Here is a 19,873-nt window from a genome sequence, read left to right as displayed (position 1 = left end):
CTCCCTCCCTTCCCCTCCTTTCTCTCCCTCTTTTTTGGGTTTTTTTTTTTGCAAAGCAATGGGGTTAAGTGACTTGCCCAAGGCCACCGGGCTAGGTCATGATGAAGTGTCTCTGACTCCAGGGCCGGTGCTCTATCCACTGTGCCAGCTTAGCTGCCCCTTTTCCCTTTCCCTCTTGTGCCCCATTCCCTCTTGTGATGCCCTCCTCTCCCCTCCTCTCCCATTAGCCAGGGCTCCTCCCCTGCCCCAAACACACCAGGCTCATCCACTCAGGGGCTCCCAGTTCTCCCCTTCTGCCCCTGCCCCCAGTCTCTGCCTCCATCCCTACTCTGCCCCCTTCTGGCCTCTGACAGCTGCAGGTTCAGGTTCTGCCCACAGTTCCAGTTCCACCATGAAACTAATTCTGTAGCCCCTGGGCCCCATCTGCCCCATTCCTCTATGGTCTCATCCGTCCTCCAGCGTTCTCTTACAACAGCCGCAGCTCCTGCCCTCTGAGCAGCCCTTGTTCCTGCCAGAGACCTTGACATCAGGAGATTCCAGAATGGCAGTAACAGAGCGGACCTAGGGCTCATTGAGTCTGACCCCTCATTTGACAGAGGAAGAAACTGAGTCATAGATACAGGACCTGACCAAGGTCACCCAGTTACTGAGTACTAAGTACTATGTGGCAGACATTAGGGCAGGAGCTGGGAATGTTGTTGGGTCATTTCAGTCCATTACACCCAGCTCTTTGTGATGCCATTTGGTGTTTGGGGTTTGTCATTTCTCTAGCCTGTGTCTAGACTTTGTCAAAGATCTCCATAGATGGGGAACTCAAAAACCACAGTTGATGCATTCCACACTGGGACAAGATCCTGAGACCAAGCCTCAGTTGGCCCCTTTGGAATATTCAGCAGTCAGAATTTTGTCCATGGAAATGGCATTAAAGACAAGGCCTGCCCAGTTGCTTTGCTGCTGCCCCCTAGGATCTGGGGTCCCTCCCATGTGACTTGTGGCTGAAACCTTCCCTATGAGTTGTCTCCTCCATTAGAATGGGAGCTCCCTGAAGGCAGAGATTGTCTGACTTTTGTTTGTAATTCCAAAAGTTAGTGCTTAATAATCTATACATTCATTCACTTGGTCAAAGGATGGGACGTTGGGCATCCTAAAAGCTCTTGGTTCAAATCCTGTGTATGCTACTTAAAACTTGTATGATCTTGGGCAAGTCACTTCTTGCTCTTGAGGTTATAGATGACCTTGAAGGTCCCTTTTCAATATAAATCCATGATTCCATCATTCTCCCAAACCTTATGGTAACAAATTCTCCCAGATCCTCAGAGATGTCCCTGCAAATCAGAGATCTGAGGCTTAAGGTCCCAGAAGAGATTGGGATCAGCTCAGCACCTTCCCTCCTTCCCTCCTTTTCATCCTTATCACCCCTCTCTTTGGCAGAATGAGGAGCATCCATTCACAGTGGGAGGCAGGACAATGTAGAGGACAGAGACTGAAAGACCTGAATTCAAATTTGACACTTCCTGGTCATGTGACCCTGAACTAGTCTGCCACCAGTGACCTTTAACTAAGATTTACCTAGAAGTTAAGTGAGAAAAATCAAAGAACTTTTGAGTCTTTTCCTCCCACCAGCCCTGAGGGGATAAGATTCAGCTTTCTCATGTTGTAGAAGGGAAAGCAGAACTCATTGAGTCAAGGTCACTCAGCTACCCAATGTCAGAGTCTAGATTCAGGCTCACCAATCTCCCATTTTATAGAGGAGAAAACTGAAGCCCAGAGAAGTTGTGACTTGGCAGCCCAAAGATCATAGATTTAGAGCCCCAGTGGGCAAGAGGCCACTGAGTTACTGATTATACTTGCCCCGCTATCTTCAGTGTCATCCCAGGGCACTGGGCAAAGCCTTGCATTGAAGGCCCTCCTCGTTCTGGGCTGATTTCATTTGATGTTCCCTGGCACCCTCTTCTTTCCAGGCAACACTGACCTACAAACTGACCTGTTAACTGGGGGGGGGCGCTGGCTCTGGTCTCCAAACATTTGGGCCTGAGGGGACACTCCATCCTCTCCTTCGAGGTTTGGCTCAGCAGAGAACCTTTCCTGATCCCACCTGCATCACAAACTCACAAGGCCTTAAAGAACCCCCAAGGGCCAGGTCAAGGGATCCTAGATCTCAAGTTGGCTGGGGAAGGAAACTAGTCACCCTTTTGTTTTTGAGCCAGAGAAACTGGGGCTCCGAGGTTGACTGACTTGCCCTGGGTGGTCACACATACACTAAGCATTGGAGGCAGGATCTAAACCCCAGTCCTAGGACTACTGAGCCAGGGCTCTTCACCATCCTCCTCCTCCTCCTCCTCCGCATCGCCAGCAGCAGCAGCATGCTTGCCAGTGTGTCTGCCACCTGTGGCTGGGTGTGGGGACCAGAATGAAATCCCTGGGTTTTTGACAGGGGCACCAAAGTGCCTGTCCGTTCCCCAGCAGTTGCTCCCACAATCCTTAGCTAAGCAAGCACCACTCTACCCATCATTGGGGGCGTCCCAGAGCTATCTGTCTAGGGAGCTCCAGATGACAGCGGCTCCTGCCAACGCGCATGTGCCAGCTTTCCAATTTAAGAGGCTACACTGGCCCGGACAGCCAGGACGGCTCCGGGGCAGGCCCTGAACTCGGCTCTGCCTTCCAGTCTCTGTCCGAGGGTCACACAGCTCAGACACCCCCACTCGGCGGGGGAGGCCTGTGCTTCGGGGGGCCGATGCACCCCAAGCCCGGTGGGGAGGTGGCCGGCTCTCGGAGCCTCGGCTCCCCCCGGTGCCCGGCCAGCGCGGCGGCCACGTCTGCGCTCCGAGAGGCAGGGGGCGCTGCGGGGGGGGGGAGGAGCCTGGCTTCCGGCCTCTGGCTTCCGCGTCGGAGCCGACGGAGGTGCGCGCGCACCCGGAGGGGCGCGCCGGGGCGGCGTCGCGTCGCGACGACGTCACGCAGGGCGCCCGTCATGGCGGCCGTCATGGCGGCCCGCTCGCTCCGCCGGCGCCTCTGGTCGGCGGCAGCCCGGGGCCCGCCCGACGTGGTGGACGTGGCGGCGCTGCTGAGGGACGCCACGGTGGGCGCGGAGCCGCGGCCGGCGCCCCCGCCGCGCCCCCGGCAGAGCCCCGAGACCACCTCGGTGCTGCTCTTCCCGGGCCAGGGCAGCCAGGCCGTGGGCATGGGGCGCGCGCTCCTCCGCTACCCGGGCGCGCGCGCGCTCTACGAAGCCGCCGGGCGCGTGCTGGGCTACGACCTGCTGGAACTGAGCCTGCGCGGGCCGCGCGAGGCCCTGGAGCGCACGGCGCACTGCCAGCCCGCGCTCTACGTGGTGTCGCTGGCGGCCCTGGAGGCGCTGCGCCACCGGCGGCCCGAGGTGAGCCCCGCCCCGCGCCGCGCCTGCGCCTGCGCCTGCGCGCTCCGCCCGCCCCGCCCCGCGCCTGCGCGCTCCGCCCCGCCCCGTGCCTGCGCGCCCCGCCTGCGCGCTCCCCCGCCCCGCCCTGCGCCTGCGCGCTCCGCCCCGCCCCGTGCCTGCGCGCTCCGCCCCCACCCCCCGCGCCGCGCCTGCGCGCCCCGCCTGCCCCAACATGCCGCCTCGAGCCACCGGCAGATGACAGGCTGCGGACCCCCAATCCGAACCGTTCACGTTTGCATCCCCCCTTTGGCAGACTTGGTTTTTTTAATTATTTAAGGCAGAGGGTTCCGTGATTTGCCCAAGGTCACACAGCTAGGCCACGTGAGGCCGGATTTGAACTCGGGTCCTCCTGAGCCTGGGGCCGCTGCTCTACCCGCTGTGCCACCCAGCTGCCCCGGAGGTTTCTCAAGGGGCAGAGGCTGATTGATGGCAGACTTCTCTGACCAGAGATGAGGGGCTCCAGAGAACCCGAGGTCCAGTCCGGCCTCGGTCACTCACCGCAAACTGCAGATGGCAGACAAGCTGGCGAGCATGGTGCTGCTGCCGGGGATGGAGGAGGAGGAGGAGGATGGTGAAGAGCCCTGGCTGGTGGTCCTAGGCGCCTCCAGGCCCATCTCCAGTCGTCCTGAATCCCATGTGGCCGCTGGACCCAGAGGCTCTGGAGGACACAGGGAGGCTTCTGGTGTGTGTCTTGGCATCCGGAGGGCGGGATCTTCCAGAAGGAAGGACAAGCATCATCATCACAATCACGAAGTTGGCTTTCCTACTGTTTCACTCATGTCTGACTCTTCGTGATCCCAGCTGGAGTTTTCTTGGCAAAGACACTGGTACGATTCACCATTTCCATCTTCAGATGAGGAAACTGAGGCACACAGAGTGAAGTTGAATTGAGGAAGATAATTCATGGTGACTGTAGACTCAGCCCTCTGCCCACTCCACCACCCGGCTGCCAGTTCATTCATAATATTAGCATGCTTATTGGCAAGTGGCTTTTTCCAACCAGTTGTAATGTTCTTTAATTTTTTTTCAGGCTCCAGTAGTGTCAAATAGGGGGAGGGTGAAGGGAGATTAGAGCTTTTTTTTTTCAAGGCAATAGGGTTAAGTGACTTGCCCAAGGCCACACAGCTAGGTAATTTATTAAGTGTCTGAGGTCAGATTTGAACTCAGGTCCTGACTCCAAGGCCGGTGCTCTATCCACTGTGCCACCTAGCCACCCTGAATTAGAGCTTTTGAGGTGGAAGGTTCATCGGTGCAGAATTAGAAGGACCTCCGAGTGTCTCTTGTTTAATGCATGAATTGAGAAGGGCCGTACACCGGCAAAGAAGAGAGAAAGGAAGCATTCCAGTTTAGGAGGATGACGTGCAAAGGTCTGTCAGGCAGTGGGAATGGATAAATTGGGAGAAGGAAATGGTTGGGGCATAGGAGAGGCATATTGCAAAGATTGTGAGGCAGAGGAATAAAGGGAGAAGGTCGTGGCTCAGACCCCATGAAGCTTTTCATATTAATTACTTCCCCCACCTCCCCACGGTGCTTGTAGATTTACTGCTGGCTGTCGTTTCTCTTCCGTAGTCTCCCATGTTGGTTTATCCTCTCTACTGTAGTCCAGTTGTCAATCAGCAGCTAACATTTGTTAAGTGATTCCTCTGTGCCAGGAATCGTATGAAATGCTGAAGATAGAAATACAAGCAAAAGGAAAAATAGTGTCTGTCCTTGGCAAGTTTACATTCTAAGGGGGAAAAACCATGTGTAATAGGAGCTATGAATGGGGCATGGAGACAAGCAAAGGTGGAAGCAGAGCCAAGAGAGGAAAAGAGCACGGCTAGTCTGGGCCCTTTCTCAAAATAGAGATTCTGAAAGGCCCTCACCAGAGGGAGAAAAAGGCCCAGGGTACAGGGACACTTTAAGGCACTGAGGAAAAGAGAGTTTTTCACAGAAACCAACTGTGGACTATTGAAAATACTTCATTTTGCAGGCAGCTGGGTGGTGTAGTGGATAAAGCACCAGCCCTGGAGTCAGGAGTTCAAATCCGGTCTCAGACACTTAATAATGACCTAGCTGTGTGGCCTTGGGCAAGCCACTTAACCCCCTTTGCCTTGTTAAAAAAAAAAAAAACTAAAAGAAAATACTTCATTCTGTATTGGAGGATTCAGTTTTCCTGTCGCCAAGAGGGAACCTTGACCATCCTGGAAGCCTCTCCTCCTCAGGGGAGCACAGGATTCCTTGCTGCTCACAGAGAGGCATCAGTCTCCAAGTCCAGTTCCCCTTCATGATTTCAGAGCCCTCCTTCACGAGCTGACCTTTTGTTTCTGCATCTCTTGCCACAGGTTATTGAGAATTGTGTTGCTGCAGCTGGATTCAGCGTGGGAGAGTTTGCAGCCCTTGCATTTGCTGGTGCCTTTGGATTTGAAGAAGGTACTAAAGGACGTTTGTGGGCTTTGGCTCTGGGGAGGTGGCAGGCAGAGTAACTGAGTTGCGAGCTAGTGAGGTGCAATGGGGAGAGCACTGGACCCAGAAGAGCTGTTTTCTGGTCCTGGTTCTGCCTCTGGCTGTGACTTGGACTACATCCCTTCATCTTCCTTAGCTTCAGGTTCCTAATCTATAAAATGGCAGTTGTAGTGAGAGTCAGGATAGCATAGTGCTTCAGGGCCTGCCTTGGAGCCAGAAGGGTCTGCCCCCGCTCTCCACTGGTGTGGCACCCAGGATAAGCCAGTTAATGCCTCTCCAAAGTGATAAAGTCATATGGCTGAACCAAAAAAGACACTAATTTGTGGAATACAAAGTTTTGAAGAAGTGCTTTGTTTTCTGCCCTTTAGCGGATGCTCTCCTCCTGTCTCAGCAAACACAATGTTACTGTGTATGTGGTTCAGCTTCCTAGGACATTGAACTCTTTTTCTTCTTTCTTCTAGCCCTGCCTTCCCAGATGCCTTAGTTTCGTGTCACTCTGGGAAGTGAAGGCCAGCCTGTGTGAGCTCCCAGAGTTGCATCTGTCATTCCTCAAAGGTCTTGGACACACAGATACACAGACATAAACACTCACACTCTCCACACTCCCAGCTCTCTTCTTATCTCCTGGTGTCTTTGTTGAAATCTTAGCTCTGCCTTGTATGTCCCTGGCTATTTACTTTGTTTCCACCATTAAAATAGGAGCCTCTTGAGGGCAGAGACTGTCCTTATACTGTCTTTGAACCCCCATCACATGCCACATGACTGATTGCCTTTGTTCCCTGTTAGGGTTGCACGCGGTCAGAGTCCGTGCTGAGGCCATGCAGGAAGCATCAGAGGTCGTGCCCAGTGGGATGTTGTCAGTCCTGGGGAGGCCTCAGTCCCAGTATAAGGTGGCATGCCTGGAGGCGAGAGAGCATTGCCAGACCTTGGGCATCGAGCAGCCTGTCTGTGAAGTGGCCAACTATCTGTTTCCTGACTGCCGAGTGATCTCTGGGCACCTCCAGGTGAGCGTCCTTGAAACCCTAGAGGCCATGGGGGACGTAAAAAGATGTGGAAGCAGAAGTGAGATTTCATGCTTGTGCCAGAATGGCCAGACCGAGGCCAGAAGACACTAAGCATGGCTTCCCAGGAGAGTTCCTGGAAATTTTCTGAGAACCCTGGGAGGGAGGGAATGACTTAACTATCTCAAGGAGACTGAGTGGGGACTCCCTCCACGAGGGCATCTTGCAGACCCACTTAGAGCAGCTCTAAGGATCCTCCCTGGGGCAGGGCCAAGCTCACCCTTGAAACCTTTCCAGCATAGGGAGGATGCAGGGCCAACTGTCAGGGCCTTGGAAAGCCTAGAGACCAGGGCAGACTCAGAGTAGGACTTAGTGGAGGAAGCAGGTCATGTAGGCTTTATTCTCCAGGTTATACAGAGGGGGAAATTGACACTGAGTAACATTCTGTGACCCTCTCAGGTCCCACAACTGGTGAGTGGCCAAGGCAGGGCCTTAGGTCCCGGTCCTTGACCCTTTGCACATCACCCCTGTTTGCCTTGGAGATGCCAGCTGGCAGACAAGAGGCAGCATGACAGAATGGAAGGGACACCATCCTCAAGATCAGAAGGTGTCTGGGTCCAGCTCTGTGACCTCAGGCAGGTGACTTCCCTTGGAGCTCAGGCCTCAACTTCCTTCTCTGTTAGGCCAAACTGGACCATCCATCCCTGAGCCCCATCCAACTTTTAGCTACAGTGTTGGATCCATACAAGCAAGTCTGACCTGACCAGGTAGAGAATGGGCCAGCACTTGAGACAAGTCTGCATGCAGTGACCCCCCCCACCCCCACCCCCTCCCTTTGAGTTTTCTCCATTCTGTTGGTGAGGATCAAGGGGGTCTGGGAGCCTTGGTCCTCCTCCCCAGGGGAAAGGTTGAGGAAGCAGAGCCATACCGAGGGCGCAGTGTTCATGCCCTTGTCTTCCAGGTTCAAGAAGGAGTGAGCCCCTGCTGGGCCCCTCCAAACCTAACTCTGCCTCTAGCCAGACATGGGGCCTCAGACAAGCTGCTGCTGCCCTTTGGGCCTCGGTTCTGAAATGAGGAGCTTGGATTTGAAAAGGCATGAATCTAGGGCAGCTAGGTGGCACAGTGGATAAAGCACCGGCCCTGGAGTCAGGAGGACCTGGGTTCAAATCCAGTCTCAGACACTTAATAATGACCTAGCTGTGTGGCCTTGGGCAAACCACTTAACCCCATTGCCTTGCAAAAACCTAAAAAAAAAAAAGGCATGAATCTGATGTGGACCATTGTCTGACGACAGCTCCCAAGCTGAGGCCCTCCTTTGGAGAAGATGCCCCATCTGCTTCCCAGGATCCCAGCATCCATGGGGTCCTCTGGTCCTTCCTCCACAGGTGGGAGATCTGAGGTGTTCACGGAGATTATAGAATTTGCTTGAGGCCATAGGAGCCCCCGACTCCAGGATACAGAATTCTTTCATCTCCATCCTAATGATCATCTAGTATCTCTGGGTCCCAGAGTTGCCTTTTTTTTTATTTTTAAATCAGTCTTTTTATGATACAGTCCATAGGTCCCCATCCCATCCCCCTTCCATCTAACAAGGATACGTGGGAAAGCACAGTTGGGGGACCAAGGGGCTGAGCCTGACCCTTCCTTCATGTAGTGTTTCCTGGATGGACACAGGGTTCCCAAGACCAGAGGGTCCCAGAGCTAGGGCAGGGAAGTGTTTCAGCCACAAAGTTCAGCCTCCATCTTTGACAGAGGAAGGTTGTCTCCTCCACCAAGATGGGTCATTCCTGTCAGCCTGAAACCAACTATTTATAATTCTGGCTTAGCCTCATCTCACACAGGTCTTCCCATGTTCCTTGAATTCCTCATTAGAAACATTTGTTAGACCCTCATCTTGCCCCACTGCTTTTAGATACCACAAACAACTTTGTCAGCCACCCCGACTGATGGACACCCCCAGTTCATTTCTACTGACCAGATACCCCCAAAAGCTGCTATTGTGAATGTTTTGTTCTGCAGTTTATTTTGGTCTATTTACAGTTCCACCAACAATTCCTAAGTGTTTCCTGTCTCCTGCAGCCCCTCCAGTCAGGTGCTGGCCATTCCCCTTTTGGTTAGTCATTTTCCTCTCTTGCTGTAGTAGTTTCCCTTGGAGGCTCAGTGCAAATCCCACATTGACCTCCCTGAGTAGTGCTTCCTGTGGTCTGAGCCAAATATTCTAGTCCTTTCTGTATTGCCCTGGCCATCCTCCACAGTGCCCCCCTCAACCTGCTGAAATTATTTTCTCTCTTCAGTGTGCAGTACAGGGGTTACCTCCTCCTAGAAGGCTTCCCCATCCCTTGAACTCATTTCTCCCTTCTCCCATTTTCACAGAGCACCTTCCTTCTCACTATTGGCCATTCTTCCATTCTTCCATAGCTCATATGTGTTCATTTAGAGAGATACCTTATCCATCCTCCTTGTTTGAGTGAAGAGCTTTTTGGGCTCTTCATGAGTTCAGTGGAAGGAGTTTAAAAAGAATGGGTTCAGCCTAGGGGTCTAGCCGCAGAAGGAGGTGATAGGTCCGAATCTCAGGAGGGTCCAGTGGCCAGCGCACTGATTAGTGGAGGCAATTTTGGACATGGGGTTTGAGGACACCAGGGGTCTCATCCCTTCATCTCTCTTTTCTAAGAGCTTGGACCTCCCCTTCCCTCCCAACTCTTAAGACCAAATTGAAGTCCTCAGTGTGGGTCCTCAGGGTCCTGACAGCGAGCCCTGGCCCAGCCCTTGATGGTACTTTGTTCCATTCCAGGCCCTACAGTTCCTCCAGAAGAACTCCTCCAGGTACCACTTCAAAAGGACCAGGCTGCTGCCCGTCAGTGGAGGCTTCCACACACGCCTCATGGAGCCTGCTTTGGAGCCGCTGACTCGAGTCTTAAAGAAAATGGACATAAAGAAACCTTTGGTTTCCGTTTATTCCAATGTGGATGGCAACAAGTACATGCATGCCAGACACATCCAGCAGCTGCTGGTCAAGCAGGTCGTGTTGCCTGTGAAGTGGGAGCAGACCATGCATGCCATTTATGAGCGGAGGAAGGGGACAGAGTTTCCGCAGACACTTGAAGTGGGTCCTGGGAAGCAGCTGGGGACCATCCTCAAGAACTGTAACCTCAAGGCTTGGAAGACCTACAGCCATGTGGAAGTGATGGAGGAGGAAGAGGAGGAGGAGCCCCTGGAGGGCTAGCTGAGGGGTTGGTTGGAAGAGTGGGTGGCTCCAGGGCCTGCAGCTGGCACCTCCCTCCCTCCCAGAACCATTCTCTGCACTGACTTCAGGCCTTTGGCCCCAAAGAGAGGTAAAAATAGAAAGTGCATTCTGAGCACCATGAGAGTCTGGGTTCTTTGGGGGCTGTCTTGTGTCAAGTGGCCTTTGAAAATATTTCATGTCTGCAAAAAAAGTTGACAGGAGAATTCTGTCCTCAACATTCTTGTAGAGCCCAGAGGGTTAGCTCCCAAGCAGGGGAGGGGAGCCCCTCCAGCCTCCCCAGAGATGCTTGGCCCTTTGCCACAGACTGGCCTCTGCTGGCAGGCCTCCAGAGAAGCAGCCCGTCCTTTATAAGAGGAAGCTCCTCCTGACCTCCATCGTCCCAAAATCTGCCTCTGCATCATCCCCCATATTCCTCCTTATGAGGATCATGAAGACACAGTGTAGTGAGGAACCTGAAGCTCCAAGAAGGAGCATGACTAGTAAGGGATCTTTACACCCACACTATGGCTAAATACAGACCTGGGATGGGAATGTGGACCTGGAAGGGCAGGCTCCCTACCGGCTTTTCCTGTCAGCTCTGGGGCTTAGGTCATTGGTTCGAGGCTTGAACCATTGACCTTGGGATTACTTAGTTGGCCTTGGGTGACTGGGGGGGGGGGGGGGGGCTTAAGTGGTTTCACATGGAGGCTTTTAAAGCTGCCTGCAGTTACCCTTATCTTTCAAGCATGGTGGACTTGTCCAGGATGTCAATAGGAAGGTCTCCCCTTTGCCTTGGAGATGCTGAATTTCTTAATTGATTTCTCTTATACTCAGGTATGAATTGAGATTGACTGGTTTCCAGAGGCCTTTTGGGGGGGGAGTTAGGAAATTAATTTCCTAAGGAGGCATTTGCCCTTTCTGTTTGTCAGAATCATGGCCCTTTGAGGACATGAGTATCCCCAGACCTTTACCTCCTCTTGAACCTGAGAAAAACTCTTTTCAGGAGCTCGAGGCTCAGTGGGGACAGCCCAGGGCTCAGGAGGATGAGCATGTGATGAGCTGCTGTTGTTGCCCCAGCCAGGCTGGCCCTCAGAGGTCTGGAGCCAGGCTCATTTGTCACAGGAAGAGATGGAAGATGAGTGGAGCAGTCACTCCAACAGCTCAGAGAAAGTCCTGCCCCAAACAGAATGCTCCTTGGTTTGTACCATCTGCATGGTATGGGGATGGCAGAGCTGGGAGGGTCTTGGAACAAGGAATGGCAGAGCGCTGATGAGCCAAAGGAACTATCTAATTTACTCCCTTTGATTTGTGGACCCAGAGAGCAAACTCCTTGCCCAGGGTCAGGGGCAGAGTGGCCCAGGATTCCAAACTCCTCACATGTAGGGCTCCTCCTTAAGTACCCTCAGTTCTCCTTAGCAGATGATGCCACTCAGGAGTTTCAAGCAAAACTGTCCTTCCCTTAAATGAATGGATGTCCCCATTTGGTGCAGGGGCTCCCTGCCTCCCATCTCTGTCCCTGAGGCATAGGCCCCCCTCCACACTCCAGCCTGACCTGAGCCCATGACATTTCCATATCAATTCTGTTGTCTACAGGCCTCTGCTCTAGGGCTGCCTCCTGTCACCCTCTACTGCTCCCTTTGTCCTCTAGGAGAGACCACAGACTCCTCTGCCTGGCCCTGAAAACCCCTCCTGCCACTGGCCCAGCTTTGTCACATTTTTACCTGCTTTGTGGGTGTTTGTTTTTATTTTCTCCAGACACTGAGCCTTCTCCCCCAGAGCTCCCTGTGCCTCTCTCTTCATCCCTGGTCCTCAGCCTTTGGCCTGGCACCTGTGCATTGTCTCAGTCCAGGTGGATCAGGGAGTGATGCTCCAGGGGGCCACTGGGCTTCCCTCTCCTTCCCCCCCAATAAAGGGGTGTTCTACATTTCCATCACTCCTCAGAGTAATAGAGATGTGCTGGCTTAAGGGACCAAACTGTACCCTGAGTCTTGTGCGGAAGGGGTTCTGGTACTGGTGGGAGGCTGAGCTAGTGAGTGTCAGACCTACAAGGGAACCTGGGAGGCACAGTAAGAAGACACACTGTTACAGAAAACTTGAATCCAGGGTCCCCATTTTTTAGATGAGGAGACTGAGGTCCAGGGAGGGGACGCCTCACTTCCAGGAGTCATCTTGGATACAGGCAAGGAAGGAGTGGGGGGTTAGGTTTCAGCAGTAATAATAATGAGCTCCCAAGTTCTATAAATCCTCGCAGGTGCTGTTGTCCTCCCTGTTTTACAGGTGACTCAGGCCCTGAAGCAGAACAAAAGTCTGACCCTAAACCTGAGGCCTGGATTCTGCCCCGGGCTGGTTGCACAACCTCGAAGGCCCCTTCAGTGAAGCTATTTCAGCAAGCCCCACTTTCCTTATCTGTAAATGGGCCCAAGCATTGCTTCCCTCCCAAGCTTGTAGGGATCAAATTTGACAGGCCACAAGACTTTTGCAAGACAGGATATTCACCATCACTGCTGTGTGGACAGGACATTTCTGAACTGGCTTTCACTCTTCAAGTCTCCCCAGCCTCAGCCTCCCCAAGAATCTGGGTTATGAGGTTTGTTCCTCACAGGGGCACTAAAGTTGGCTCTGCTTGGTGCTGGGGAAGAGGCCAGGAGGAGGACTTTCACCTGATCCATTCAGTAGATGGAGAAGTAGCTGGGCCCTGGCAGGGTGGTCGTGGGCTGGGCTGTCCAGGGGAAAGTGTCAGGAAGACTGGGTTCAAAGTTGTTCCCCCAGCCCATGCTTCACTATTCTGGGGTCATGGGCCTTTTCTCTGAGCTAAATATACAAAACAACGCATGAGATTACAAAGGAAACCAATTATGGTGCAAGATACTCATCAAAATGTTTTTGTTTCAAGTTCATGGAGCCCAGGTTAAGAACCTCAGATTTCTGAAAACCCTTTATTTCAGGGACTGAGATCCATCATCACCCAGGTTTTCATCCTGGTTCTACCACTGCCTCCTGCAACCTTGGGTCTGTTCTCCCTCCATCTCAGTTTCCTCATCTATAAAATGAGTAATACGCACTAGATTGGTGTCAAAGATCCCTTCTGATTCCCCATTGCTGGGGTACACCTGAGACTTCTTGGGGTGAGAAAATCCCTAGCACAGCTATTAATGTATGTATTTGCTGGGCCTTCTTTTCCTCTAAAATGAAGGGCTTGAAGGACTCCAAGGCCCCTTCTATCTCTCAACTCTAGGCTCCCAAATCCTTTCCCCTCTCTAGGCCTTGCTGCCCTCCAGCTGTGGTCCACTTTCCTGTGTCTATATCTGTCAGTGTATCTATGTGTGTCTCAGCTGATCCACAGTGCAGAAATATCTCAGAGAACCAGAAGCCACGTTAGTATTTGCTCATTTATTTATTTATTCTCAAAAAAATCTTTACCAGAAGATTTAAAAAAAAATGGCAGTGGGCCCCCCAGTGCTAAAGGATGACCAGCATTCCTTCTCTGAGCCACCAGTGCCAACAAACCCAATACCTGAGATGCCCGCTCCTGGGAATGGAAGCACCTTTTAATGGGATGGTTCTTAAGAAAAGCCAAGCCAGAGCTGGTGATTCCCTGGACTAAACATTTCCAAACCAACCAACCAGGAAGTTATCCAGCAACTACCGAACATTATTTAAATCACATCTCTTGTAAAAATATGAACAACAAATTCATATGAAACCTTAGCAGTGTGCCAGCACTATCTCAAAGTTTACATAGAATAAAGGGTTTCATCAGGAACCATAATTAAAAAATTTAAAAAACCAAAACACTAAGCTAACCAGGCAGACTTCCACCTCCAGGGTGGCAGGTTAGAGGGTGGGCCAGAGGCCAGCAGTGGCCACCTTCTTTGCATTCCCTGCATCAGTTTGGCAAGCCATAATTGACTACCAGTCCAAAGAGGATCAGAAGCAGGGCCACTGGAATCACCTGGTACATGGTGCTGGCTGGCAGCACAGGGACCTGCAACACAGACAAGGGGAACACGACATGAGTGGCAGCCCTGCAGCTGCCCTTGTTGCCAAGTCAGAAGGCAAGACCATCTTGGTCCAACCAATTTATACCTCACCAGTAATTCCCTCTCGGCTGTGCCCAGCCTCTGCCTAGACACCTCCAGGGATGGAAACCCATTGAAAATATGAGTCCTGGGAGGGCAGGATTATGTTTTTGCTTTTTCTTTATATCCTCAGCACTTGGTCTCTTCATCTGGAAGATGTTTTACAAATATTTGATCCTCATAACCATCCTAAGATGGTTAACATTCCCATTTTACAGTTGAGGAAGAGGTAAGAAGTGAAGTGATTTGTTCAGGGTCACACAACTAGCTAGTCAGTTCCTGAGCTTGGATTTGAACTTGGGTCTTCCTGGTTCCAGGCCCAGCACCATCTAACTGCCTCTAAATCTGCAAATTAAACCAAAAATCAGAGCAGGCCTTAGCTGTTTGAAATAGGAAGTGAAAGGTCTTGGACCAAGCTCCATGAAGAGAGGCCCCAGACTCGCCACATCTCATCATGCAACTCACTGGTTTCTCATCCCTCGGTTTCTCCACCCATCTTGTGATGAAATTGAACTTGAGTGGGAAAGTTCCTTTCAGCAGGAAATCCCACAATGGACCCCCAGATAGAAGGCCCACCTTTCCTACAGGAGGACACAAACCCAGCAATGACTCTTCAGCCTTCTCTAGGGAAAAGGGCCCCTTGGGCTTTGTGACCCTGTGATGCAGACCGTGAGGCTCACTTTCCCCATTTACAGATGGGGAAACCAAGACCCCCAAAGGGGAAGTGACTTGTCCAAGACCACACAGCTGTGTGAGAGGAGTGCTGGCATTCAAGCTCCCCGTTTTCCCCAGGCACGTCTAGAGGACCTCTTAGGTGCCCTCCCCACCAGCACCCCCACCCACATGAGGCAGCCAGACTCACCCAGTGTCCACAGGTCACAAGCCTACGCATCCAGCTGCTGTCCCAGAGCTCAGTCAAACACTTCACAACACTTCTAAAAATACTCAGGACACCTGTCTGGACGAAACTGAAAGTTGGTCTGTAACAGAAGCAGGACAGAGAGACTCTGTTGTGAGGCCAATCAGGTGCCGCCCCATCAGGGGAGAAGCAGGCGGCCTCTTGGGCGGCTGCGGAATAGGGAAAGGGGGCAGGGGGCTTCCTCATGGAGATGTTGACAATTGAACACAGGGCAATATGGCAGAAATGGAATCGGGATGATGCATTTGAATGAGGAGCATCGCCTCAGAGCTGAAAAGATAACCTAGGAGGACTGTCATATAGAGCACTGGCCTTGGAGCCAAGAAGACCTGGGTTCATATCCTGCTACAGACACTCTGTGTTTCTCTCAACCTCAGTTTCTTTATCTGTGAAATGGGAATAATTTTATTAATAGTAATTATTAATCATTTTAATAGTAGCACCTGCCTTGGTATTGTTGTAAGGATCAGGTGAGATAAGATGCAAAACACTTTGCAAAAGTATAAAAAATGCCATGAAATTGCCAGAGGAAGAAGCTGAGACCTAGAGAAGAAATGACTCTCCCAAGGTAACACAGGGAGGAACAGGGGCAGCTGGAGTTGGAACCAACGTCTTCTGTCTCCATTGCCCAATTGTATTATACCCATTGCCCAGATGAGAAAACTGAGGGTGCCCATTCAAAACCAATATATTTTAAGAATACAGTGTCAGGGTGGCTAGGTGGCGTAGTGGATAAAGCACCGGCCCTGGAGTCAGGAGTACCTGGGTTTAAATCTGGTCTCAGACACTTAATAATTACTTAGCTGTGTGGCCTTGGGCAAGCCACTTAACCCCATTTGCCTTGCAAAAACCTTAAAAAAAAAAAACAATACAGTGTCCCCAAGATATTAAAGCTAAACTTGCACTTACACTTGGGGGGCGTTGTGTTGCCCTAATATCCTTTTAGGGAGGAAATGTGATGTGGTAAATGGAGTGCTGAACATGGAGGCAGAAAGATCCGTATTCCAATCCTGTCTCTGACACTTGCTGGAAGGCCATGAGTAGACAAGACTGAGGTTACAGAATTCATGAACTTGGGCAGCATTAGACTGATCATTCGTGGGTTAAAGGCAGGCCTGGACCCTCCCCAGTTGGGTCTTCCCTGGCCATTATTTGCCTAGAACTGACAGTGTGCCCTGCTCCACCCCTGCTTCTTGGGCTCTTTTCATTTATAAAGCACTTTTATCTCCTATTATCCCATTGTACAGATGGAGTCACCAGTCCAAGGTCCTACAGAGCTCATTTCTCCTATGACACTGCTCTGTCTGTGACATGTCCCAGGAGGTACTCAGCCAACAAGAAAGGATGAAAAATGGGGTCTTGGCTCTCAAGGACCTATTCAGTGTGGGGGCCACATGAAATCTCCATCTGATCTAAAATTGTAAAATTCAGTTAGAATCATAGCAAATTGGATTGGAGAGAACCTCTGCCTCCAGGAGAAGCCATCACAGCCTCCACTCACACACTTTCAGTGACGGGGAGCTCACTACCATATGTGAGCCACCCATTACACAATGGGACATTCTTCCCTAGTACATTCATCCTTACACTGAGCCCAAATCTTCCTTCCTGTATTCTCCCACCTCCCATTAGTTTTGCAGGGTTTCATCCTTGTGGCACCAACTCAGTCAAGTCCAGGCCTGGGTAATAAAGACTGTGGATTTCAGTGAGACAGCAATGAGGTGCTCCCTGAAGCCCCAGGCTAAACACCTGCCTTTTTTTCATGCCTCTGACTACAGTGTTTCAGGAATTCTACCAAACCTGAGATTGTGAGCTCTGCAGGACCAGCCAAGGTCCCTTGGAGCTGAACGGTACCTCTCCTATCTCCCCAAGAAGCCTTGACCACAGAAAAGTGTACAACCCATCTCCATGCCCAGAAAAACAAATGAAAGCATGTGTCCCCCTAATTTGGAAATGAGCCTCTACAAGGGAAAAGCCTTCTAGCTGGTCTTCACATCTGACAGCAGGAGCACCCCCAACTCCAATCTGCCCTGACCCCCTTTCCTATTTGGTCTTTGTCCCTCACTACATGGAATGGCCCTTGCTCCAGGAAGCCTTCCTTGAACCCAAGGGATTTTCCCTAGCTACACTGGACATATAAAAGGTATTCTGTCATCTGTGCTGGGTTCTGACTAGATGGGCAGCCTCCTCATGACTTATCACAGGTCTCTGAAGTAAAGAGAGGCTTTCTCCTCCCCCTCTCGCAACCCTGTCTACAGTTTTGTCATCCAGAGTGGACTTTATTTCAGTCTGGAAACCCCCCGATCTGATTGATAAGCACCCCCCACCTCAGTGGGTACTCTTTGGAAGGCCCAGACCAGATGCTACCCCTTTCACTGACACCTACAGCAACTGACACTTTGTGGTCGGACCTTGATGAGCTTCTTGTCCTTTTTCTTGGCTCATTCTAAGAACCAGAAACTAGCAAGGGTCAAGAGAGGAGGAGGGACTTGGGTCCTGCTGAGGATGTCCGGTAGAGAGGGACCAGGCTGGGAGGGGCTGGAGAGCATACTGCACGTCAACTGGCTGAAAGAACTAAGGACACGGTGGAAACAAGGGAATCCCAAGGAGGAAGGGACCTGAAAGCTCTTTGGCCTTCAAGAGTAGAACCAGGAGACTAGGAGGGACAGGGGGATAGTTCCAGATTTGTCTGCATGCAAAGGAAGATGTGCCTGATTTTCAGAGCTGTCCAACAGTGGAATGAATTTCCTGGATAAGTAATGATATCCCATCACCAGAGGTATTCAAGCAGATTATGGATGACTCCTTGATGGTGATGTTGTACAGAGTTTTCAAATTCAGGACCATGTTGCACTAGATGACCTCTCAGACTCCTTTCTACACTGAAATGCTTTATCTCTGGATCTCAGAACTTCCCAGTGAGGTAGCAGACGGGAAGTTGGCCCCCTGAAGACATTCTGTCTCTACCTGGGCAGTCACCAAAACCAGGCTTCATGGTGGAGTGGCAAGATAGCCAGACTGGAGTAAGAAGACACCTGCTTTCTTTTTGCTAGCAATGGAACCCCTGGCGAGGCCCTTCTCTATGTGACAGAACCTCAGTTTCCTCATCTGTAAATAAGGACAATACTCCCTCCTCACAGGCATCTGTGAAGCCCCATCAACATTATTTGTACTTTAAAATAGTGCCTGCTGTTATTCTTGAGAACAAATGAGTCCATCTTTCTTCTCCTTGCCAACACCCATTTATGAACAAGAGCCCTCTCAGTCAACTGAGAAGAGAAGGAAGGGGAAGGAACAAGCATTTGTGGAAGCGCTTCCTACATGCTTGATACTGGTTTAAGCGCTTTACAAATATTTCAGGAGGGGAGAGGGTGGAGACATGATTGGAAGGAGGGTATGCATCACCCTGGGAGCACAGACAGACACTCTGGGTTACCTCCACACAGGTGCCAGGGCCACTCGGGATGCTGTGTCCTGGTTCTTCCCGTAGTACATCCTGTTAAATTCATCCCCAATGACAGCCAGCTGATGACCAACCTGAATAGCTGCACTGTCAGGAGAATGGAAAACCAGACTTAGAATTGAAATCAGATTTAGTGTGGGCACAGAATTAGAGGTAGTGGTCAATCAGTAGCACCTAGAATGGTGGGCTTGGGCTGGGCAGTCCTTCCAAATGTCCTAGACTTTTGCTTTGGCAAAAACATTGGGGGAAATGACCCAGTAGTCTTTCTGAGTGCCACTTAGCCCAGGATTAGAAGTAATTTGTATTCAATAGGATTTCAAGACTAATATCCTCTGCTGAGCAAGATGACCAGAACCTGAAGAACACTGTCCACCCTAACAGCAACAAGGCAGTGATGACCAACCTCGATGGACTCGCTCATCCCATCAGTGCAACAACCAGAGATAATTTGGGGCTGTCTGCGATGGAGAATACCATCTGTATCCAGAGAAAGAATTATGGGTTTTGAACAAAGACCAAAGATTATTACCTTCAAATTAGGAAAAAAAACTATTATCTTATTATGTAACTTTACTATCTCATACTTTATTTTTCTTCCTTACGGATATGATTTCTCTGTCATCACATTCAACTGAGATCAATGTATAACTGTATAACGTGGAACCAATGTAAACACTAACAGAATGCCTTCCATGGGGGGTGGGGGGAGGGAAGCAAGAATAGGGGGAAAATTGTAAAACTCAAAATAAATAAAATCTTTATAAAAAAAAGACTAATATCTTCACCTACTCTGGGACCATGAACTTAGTTGGTTTGGGGGGGGTTAAGTATTTGAGTAACTTCCTCTAAAATCATTTTCCTTTGTAATCCTCTGCATTTTGTTTTGTACATTCAAGCAAATTATCCAGAGAAAGGGAAGTCCACAGTTTTCCCCAGACTGCCATGGGGCCTTGACACAAAAAAGATTAAGAACCCCTCTGATGCTCAGAGGTTGTGATTCACCCAAGATCACACAGCACAGTGAAAAGGCCTTCCTCCTTCCACCTGATTTGGAGGCAGGAGATTCAGGTTTGAATCTCTCTGATCTGTGTGACCATGGGCAAGCCCCTCCCTCTCTCTCTCTCTCTCTCTCTGTGCCTCAGTTATCTCATCTGTAAAATAGGGCAGTTGGACATAATGATCTCAAAGTTCTCTGATCCTAGGAATCCATACCTAACTTCAAATTCAGCCTTCTGTCCACTGAACCCAAGACATACAAAAGAATAAGATGGACAGATCTACACTGGGTCAGGAGACTAAAGAGCAAAATCAGGCGTGGTCACTGAGAG

The 19,873-nt window shown here is 51.0% G+C and overlaps 2 protein-coding genes across 8 annotated transcripts in view; one reads left to right on the top strand and one right to left on the bottom strand.

Moving 5' to 3' along the window:
* The first annotated feature begins 2,956 nt into the window (after nucleotides 1-2,956).
* MCAT (malonyl-CoA-acyl carrier protein transacylase) lies at nucleotides 2,957-10,750 on the top strand. Its single transcript, XM_074227105.1, has 4 exons — nucleotides 2,957-3,376; nucleotides 5,740-5,827; nucleotides 6,647-6,864; nucleotides 9,653-10,750. The coding sequence occupies exons 1-4, from the start codon at nucleotides 2,972-2,974 to the stop codon at nucleotides 10,082-10,084; spliced, it is 1,143 nt and encodes a 380-aa protein (XP_074083206.1). The 5' UTR covers nucleotides 2,957-2,971; the 3' UTR covers nucleotides 10,085-10,750.
* Nucleotides 10,751-11,142: 392 nt separating this feature from the next.
* LOC141515490 (uncharacterized) overlaps nucleotides 11,143-19,873 on the bottom strand; it is a 48,637-nt gene continuing 39,906 nt past the window's right edge. For 6 of the 7 annotated variants that reach the window (XM_074227106.1, XM_074227107.1, XM_074227110.1 and 3 more), the window contains 2 exons: nucleotides 18,519-18,632; nucleotides 13,976-15,143 (listed from right to left, as the gene is read on the bottom strand). In XM_074227106.1, the coding sequence (XP_074083207.1) occupies nucleotides 14,840-15,143; nucleotides 18,519-18,632 (418 nt within the window). In that variant the 3' untranslated portion in view covers nucleotides 13,976-14,839. Of the gene's footprint in view, nucleotides 15,144-18,518; nucleotides 18,633-19,873 lie in introns of all 7 variants that reach the window. The other variant, XM_074227108.1, reaches the window with a different exon arrangement.

Source organism: Macrotis lagotis, chromosome 2 (assembly GCF_037893015.1).
Source record: "Macrotis lagotis isolate mMagLag1 chromosome 2, bilby.v1.9.chrom.fasta, whole genome shotgun sequence".
NCBI lineage: Eukaryota > Metazoa > Chordata > Mammalia > Peramelemorphia > Peramelidae > Macrotis > Macrotis lagotis.
Note: the sequence above shows the minus strand (reverse complement) of the source record. Positions and strands in the feature narration are given on the sequence as shown.

Excerpts from the sequence above, each read along its gene's own strand:
- MCAT (XM_074227105.1), top strand. The coding sequence starts at position 2,972 with ATGGCGGCCGTCATGGCGGCCCGCTCGCTCCGCCGGCGCCTCTGGTCG. Across the intron at positions 3,377-5,739 it reads TGCGCCACCGGCGGCCCGAG|GTTATTGAGAATTGTGTTGC; the intron begins GTGAGCCCCGCC and ends CTCTTGCCACAG. Across the intron at positions 6,865-9,652 it reads TGATCTCTGGGCACCTCCAG|GCCCTACAGTTCCTCCAGAA; the intron begins GTGAGCGTCCTT and ends GTTCCATTCCAG.